This window comes from Hemibagrus wyckioides, linkage group LG01, assembly GCF_019097595.1.
Source record: "Hemibagrus wyckioides isolate EC202008001 linkage group LG01, SWU_Hwy_1.0, whole genome shotgun sequence".
Lineage (NCBI taxonomy): Eukaryota > Metazoa > Chordata > Actinopteri > Siluriformes > Bagridae > Hemibagrus > Hemibagrus wyckioides.
The window spans coordinates 21,618,707-21,625,597 of record NC_080710.1 but is presented as its reverse complement, the minus strand read 5'-3'; the positions used below and the strand labels follow the sequence as shown (position 1 = coordinate 21,625,597).

The window sequence follows — 6,891 nt, the reverse complement described above, 5'->3', positions numbered from 1 at the left end:
AGCTCAGACCAGTTCCAGCATGAAATGCTCTTGTACACAAAGCGAGCTCCATGATGACACGGTTTGCCAAGATGGGAGCCATGATGTCAACCTCACTAAACACCTTTGAGATGAAATGGAACTTTACTAATGCTCTTGTGACTGAATGGGCTCCAATCCACACAGCCATGTCCCAAAATCTAGTAGAAGAGTGGAAAGTTATAACGTCATCTAGGATTAAATGTGGTATGGGATGTTCAGAAAGCACGTTTAAATAGCTGTGATGGTTATATATTGTCATGATGGTGTGTGTATATGTAGCCCATAAAAATGTTTAATGTTGCAGTTACTTTACATTATACGTTGTTTTGGATTTTATATAATATGCAGTTACTGGGGGGAAAAACTGTCTGTTTACAAGCAGAAATAATAATGTTTGTGTATAAATAAAAAAAAAATATTGACCGAGCCAGCCAGGAGTCGAACCTAGAATCTTCTGATCCGTAGTCAGACGCGTTATCCATTGCGCCACTGGCCCGTACGAATGGTTGGTAAAACCTTATGTAAACTTAAATGATCCTAACCCTAATCCTTAAATAATCCTAACCTAAATAATCCTAAATAGCAAAATAGTTTGATATTTTTGTAGACACAAGGCTTAATTTCCCGGAAATAGCCGTTATTAAAGCGCTGTTAATTTACCGTGTAGAGTCGCTGTCTCTCCTGCAGGAGGCGCTCGTGCATCATTTTCACAACACTGACCCGTGCCGGGTTTAGCAAAAAAAGCGTGCTTGAGCTAAACATTTAAACTTTCTAGCTTTATTTACATTATTTTAACACAGTAAGAGGGTTATTTTATCATATTCTTACAACCTGATGTGCGGTTTCTTACTCGGCTTTATTTTAGAAACATTTCAAAAGTGCAATGTTAAAACCACTGGAAATTAAATGTTGCATTGTTATACACTATAACAATAACTTGATGTTTACTCATGCTGTATTATTAAATGTCAAATCTCCTACACAGTGTTAATGGTAAAATCATATCATTTATTAGAAACACAGCAGACAGTAAGTTCATCCATCCATCCATTTTCTATACCCACTTTATTCCTAATCAGGGTCACGGGGGATCTGTTGGAGCCTAGCCCAGCACAAATTGGGCAAAAGGCAGGGGTACACCCTGGACAGGTCACCAGTCCATCACAGGGCCACATATATAGACAGACAACCACACACATACTCCTATGGGCAATTTAGAATTACCAATACACCTAATGTACATGTTTTTGGACTGTGGGAGGAAACCCACGCAGGCACGGGGAGAACATGCAAACTCCACACAGAATGGCCCCTGCCTGTTTGAACCCGGGATTCGAACAGTAAGATCATGTCTGAGCCAATTTCAGACCTGCTGATGTATATCATTTACATCTAACTGTATACAGTCCCTTTCTCTATAATTATGGTGCTATGGTCCATCATTATGATGATTTTTTTTCTTCTAAAAGTCACTGATTGTTCCTTTCTTTCCACAAGATGCAGACTTTAGTGTTCAAGATGTCAATTTACTTAACCTATGTTTTCTCTCACTTGTGTTTTGTTTTAAGTGCCAGAGCCTCAAGATTGGCTGGTCCTCCCCATACTGTCCCAAAAACATGTCTTTCTGTTGTGAGAGCTTCATCCAAAGCAAGCTCTCTGCCAGACAGCACCACCTTCTTCACTGCCCTGATTACAGGAGCTGAGCCCTTTATAAACTGGCTTAGCCATTGCTCTGTGTCCTCCAGAGAGTCTCTTTCACCAACTTTCAATACGCCATCAACCAGTCCAATCTCCTTTCCAAAGTCTGGATCAACTTTCTTCGCACCAGCAAGCAATTTCAGTGCATTCTGGCTGCCGACGATTCGGACCAGTCTTGCAGCTCCACCCCATCCAGGCACCAAGCCCATGTGTTTATGGACAAACTGGATTACAGCATCAGATGTCATCAACCTGATGGCGGAAGCATAGGTTTATAAACGAATATAATCTCTACAGTAAGGCATCCAAAACTGGCACCCTGATATCATTTTACCTGAAGTCACAGGCAGTAGTGAGTTCTGCACCTCCACCCAGTGCTTTTCCTTCAACCAGGGCCACAGAGATCAGGGGCAACCTGTATTAAGAGATACATGTAAGCTCAGATACACTATATTGGCAAAAGTTTTGGGACACCCCTCCAAATCATTGAATTCAGGTGTTGTTTTTCAGGAGCTGGGCTTGGCCCCTTAGTTCCAGTGAAAGGAACTCTTAATGCTTCAGCATACCAAGACATTTTGGACAATTTCATGCTCCCAACTTTGTGGGAACAGTTTGGGGATGACCCCTTCCTGTTCCAATATGACTGCACACCAGTGCACAAAGCAACGTCCATACAGACATTAATGAGTGAGTTTGGTGTTGATGAACTTGACTGGCCTGCACAGAGTCCTGACCTCAACCCAATAGAACACCTTTGGGATGAATTAGAGCGGAGACTGTGAAAATGTCTTGGTATACTGAAACATTCACTGGAACTAAGGGGTCAAGCCCAAGCCCTGAAAAGCAACACCTGAATTCGATGATTTGGAGGGCTGTCCCAAAACTTTTGGAAATATAGTATGTGTATATAACACTTAAGCTTAAATATATTACAATTTACAGTAAAAGAAAAGTTACACAAGCCAACCTGAGGAGTCGTGTAAGAGTCTTCTGCATGAACATACACATCTTCATGCCATCCTGGGGGAAAAAAAGAATAAGATTAAAAAAAAGGACAAGATAAACTTCCATATATTAACATAATGGTGTTAGATAAAGGTGCTAACATTGTCAGCAAAAACCTCTAGTAGACAAAGTAAAAACAGAAAGAAACACAAAAACCCCTAACGTGTGTAAGTGGATACAGAGGCTGGAGCGTAAATGATAAACGGCACATTCTACCCTGCGATTCTGCTGAGCTCTGTTCTTTTGTTTTCTACTGATTTTGCTGCAAAGAAAAAGCATAGTTTTCAGATGTCTCCTGTATCACTGCAGTAAGAAAAAAACCCATAAAGTCTAGAGCTAATGAAAGAACAGTCATGTCAGACATAGCATTTCAGTATTTATTTGTAAATTACTGAATGCTAAAAGCAACCATCATAACAAGCCAGATTTAAGAAATATTCTCTTTTTCATACCAAATCATTTAATATCACTGCATGACTAAACAGCTATCATGATATCCTGAAAACAGTGAGGACCTGTGGGTTTGATATTGCCCTGACTGCATTCAGATCCGATCCAGAGCAGAATGTTCCAGCAGCCCCTTGAACAATGAGACCTTTTCCTTCTGTCCAGTTCTCTAGCTCACACACCCGTTCTTCCAGTTCCGTCATCATGCTGCCTGTGAAACAGACAGCATTCTAAAACACTGAATAATCTCACAGAATAGCAAACTGAACTCAAGCCACATTATTCACCTGAGAAAGCGTTCATTCGTGCTGGATTGTTGACCGTCATCACTGCAATGCCTGACTCTTGTTTCTGAAGATCTATGGATCCTCCTGGAAACAACTGAAGCTTCTTTCGAATCTCCTCCTCCTGAGAGTCATTGGCTTTAGAGCAGAAGGTCTGCTTATGCTTAAAAAAACATCCCAATGAGTTTCTTGTGTTAAGGAGTAAAGGACGACCAATGCTGCACAAAGCCATTTTACTCTCTCTGCAGAACAGACAGAAAGGAAACAGTCCCTTAGAAAATTTAACTGAAGTATATAATATTTATAAGCTGTGGAGATTTACACCGATCGGCCATAACATTATGAACACTGACAGGTGACGTGAATAAGACTGATTATCTCATCATGGCACCTGTTAGTGGGTGGGATATATCAGGCAGCAAGTGAACATTTTGTCCTCAAAGTTGATGTAGAAGCAGGAAAAATGGGCAAGCGTAAGGATTTGAGCGAGTTTGACAAGGGCCAAATTGTGATGTCTAGATGACTGGATCAGAGCATCTCCAAAACTGCAGCTCTTGTGGGGTGTTCCCGGTCTGCAGTGGTCAGTATCTATCAAAAGTGGTCCAAGGAAGGAACAGTGGTGAAATAGCATGTGGATGTTACTTTGATAAGTACCACCTACCTATGCATTGTTGCAGACTATGTACACCCTTTCATAGAAACAGTAATCCCTGATGGCTGTGGCCTCTTTCAGCAGGATAATGCACCGTGCCACAAAGCAAAAATGGTTCAGGAATGGTTTGATGAGCACAACAACGAGTTTAAGGTGTTGACTTGGCCTCTAAATTCCCCAGATCTCAATCCAATTGATCATCTGTGGGATGTCCTGGACAAACAAGTTCGATCTATGGAGGCCCCACCTCACAACTTACAGGACTTAAAGGATCTGCTGCTACCATCTTGGTGCCAGATACCACAGCACACCTTCAGGGACCTAGTGGAGTCCATGCCTCGCTGTTTTAGCAGCAAAAGGGGGACCAACACAATATTAGGCAGGTGGTCATAATGTTATGCCTGATCAGTGTATACAACAATGGTATAATCAATTACGCTCAGGCTACAGTGTCTGCCTGCTTACGCAAGAAGAGCAAGAGGAGGAGCTTTCTAAATTGACATGCAAAATGATGTTATAGGTGAGTAGAGATGTCTCCTTCTTCCAAATGGCTGGATGACGGTGTTCCACATTATTTGTTTATTCGTCTTGCTTCCATCGCTGTCACAGGGACCATAGTTTTTCCTCTGTCCAGATAATTCACTGACAGTCACATATCACATCTTTAAATGCACAGACGTCCACTTTAATTAACAAGAAATGAATTACAGGACTAATAAAGGCCATTTTGTGGGCATGGATTGTTCCATAGTACTGTAATAAAGTACACCTACAGCAGGGTTTCTCTACTCAAAGATCTTACAGATGTTCAGGCTGATCCCAACACAAACATGCCCAACTCATGGAATGCTTTATAATGAGCTGATGAGCTTGCACAGTGTGCTGGGAATAAAGAAATCCTACAACTGTGCAGGACAGTGAGTGGACAGGACTGTGGTGAGAAACTCTTTTGCCTAAAATAAGTGAACTGTTGTACATCCTTTACAATGCAAAATAATTCACACCTTTTAGTCTTAGGTTCTTTTACAAAAAGAACACACTTAATAACCTGTCTCATCATTGAGCTATGAATGGCATTTAATCTGTCGATATTAGGAAAAAAACAAATAAAAGCTAAAATTATTTATATAAATAAATGTCCGCTAAAAGAGTTAGCTATGTTGCTTTTGGTTCACGAACCTGCAGCGGGACTCCAGTTAAGGTGTCACTTCTAAAGCAGTCCGCGGGGTACTTGAGAGCCGAATTGTAGTTCCTATCTTAAAGCCAGTCTTAAATTGCATTATGATCATACGATCATATTTTGACGCTCGATATAATTTGCTTGCATATTATCTAATTTATAATAATTTACTTTATTACGATGTATCATTAGTAGTATTATAAACTGATTTTGATGTGTGGCATCAAATATTATCTTGGCTTAGAGAACAAAGGGCATTAACACCCCACACCCTCCTGTGCTGTTGGGGAAGATGGATTTTTCTATATATTTTGAGATATATTTTTTCTTGGCTATGTTGTAACATGAGTTAGTTTTAAAGAAACAGTTTTATAGGAGATCATTTAGTAGAGGAGAACCTCAGTAAAGGTAGGTAGCTCCTGGTTGCATTTGTCCTAATAGATGTTATCTGACTGGTCCAGAACACAGACCAAACACTTCAGGTGACACTTCAGTTGACAATTTCATGTTGACTTTATTCTGCATGATTTTATATAGGAAATAACTATAGAGCAGAATCAGGCGTGAGAGGAAGTGGGAAGGAACACTTCAGGAGAACTTGCTACATAAAGCTGGTTTACATCAGGCCACGTAAGTCGTGGTGAATTTCTAGCGCTTTGCTGTGAAAACAAGAGCATGGAATGCTGAGATCGAAATAACCATATTTGTAAAATATCTTCACAATGTAGAGGGTGCATCAGCAAAGGCCATATTTATTCTGGCTGTTTAATGGAACCCTAGAGACATTTATTACGTAACTGTCCACCATCAGCACACATTAGGACCAAGTTAACATTATTTAGAGGCCTGCTAGTTATTGAGGTTTGCATGAAACGCATTTAAGTAACTAATTAAAGCAGCTATAGAACTATACGATGTCAATAATGAATATAATAACTTTGATCATGTTGAATCACCAGTGAAAATTTGTACTCCACAGTCCTTTTAGAATGAGGATATCCATATTGATCCACTTTGCCATATGTTTTGTGGCATTTTCCGCAGGTCTTTACTGGGTTATAATATATTTACGATCCTTTCTTGTCTGCCAGTATTTATTGAGCTGGCAGGAGATCCTCCTTTCCTACGGACACATCAAGTGAAATAGAGGAAATTGTTTATGTCTCCACTACAGGAAAGAGAAAAGTATTTTTATCTCCATTAGGATAGGATTTCAGGCACCAAAACAGTGTCACACCTGCTATTTTTGTCAAAGGGGACCACATTACTTCTCAGGGTTAGGTGTCTCTTTGCTTGTGCTTGGATCTCATGCAGTCTTGGCCGTGAATCTCCAGACACTCTGACGATATACTAAAGATGTCTGCTAGATGCCGGTCCCAATTTGGATTGATAGGTGTAAACATGGGGCTATCAGCCAACACTTATACTATAACGCCAAAGAAACAGGATTTTATGAATTATTTCAAATATCTCTTCCATCCAGTGAGAGCTGGTTTCTGCTGGCTTCATATGCGTAAAAGGGATAGAACAGACAAAACTACTAAACAGGAAAAGAATGTTGAGATGTTGTATTAGATTTGGGTCATTTCATTTGAAACAGTTAC

The 6,891-nt window shown here is 40.2% G+C and overlaps 1 protein-coding gene and 1 non-coding gene across 3 annotated transcripts; both read right to left on the bottom strand.

The window, feature by feature from the left end:
- Positions 1 to 444: 444 nt before the first annotated feature.
- Positions 445 to 517, bottom strand: trnar-acg (transfer RNA arginine (anticodon ACG)). Its single transcript has one exon. It is a non-coding gene; the product is annotated as a tRNA-Arg (tRNA).
- A 323-nt stretch (positions 518 to 840) lies between these two features.
- Positions 841 to 5,331, bottom strand: echdc1 (enoyl CoA hydratase domain containing 1). 2 transcript variants are annotated; one of them, XM_058404378.1, is made up of 6 exons: positions 5,287 to 5,331; positions 3,459 to 3,697; positions 3,240 to 3,382; positions 2,687 to 2,739; positions 2,054 to 2,134; positions 841 to 1,971 (listed from the first exon to the last, which is right to left on the bottom strand). In XM_058404378.1, the coding sequence occupies exons 2-6, from the start codon at positions 3,685 to 3,687 to the stop codon at positions 1,569 to 1,571; spliced, it is 909 nt and encodes a 302-aa protein (XP_058260361.1). In that variant the 5' UTR covers positions 3,688 to 3,697; positions 5,287 to 5,331; the 3' UTR covers positions 841 to 1,568. The 2 variants fall into 2 exon arrangements, with proteins under 2 accessions (XP_058260361.1, XP_058260266.1); XM_058404283.1 differs by lacking the exon at positions 5,287 to 5,331 and adding an exon at positions 4,573 to 5,187.
- Positions 5,332 to 6,891: the final 1,560 nt, after the last annotated feature.

Coding starts and splice junctions, on each gene's coding strand:
- echdc1 (XM_058404378.1), bottom strand. CDS start 3,687: ATGGCTTTGTGCAGCATTGGTCGTCCTTTACTCCTTAACACAAGAAAC. Junction 3,383..3,458: donor ACGAATGAACGCTTTCTCAG/GTGAATAATGTG, acceptor TCTGTTTCACAG/GCAGCATGATGACGGAACTG. Junction 2,740..3,239: donor GGGCAATATCAAACCCACAG/GTCCTCACTGTT, acceptor TTTTTCCCCCAG/GATGGCATGAAGATGTGTAT.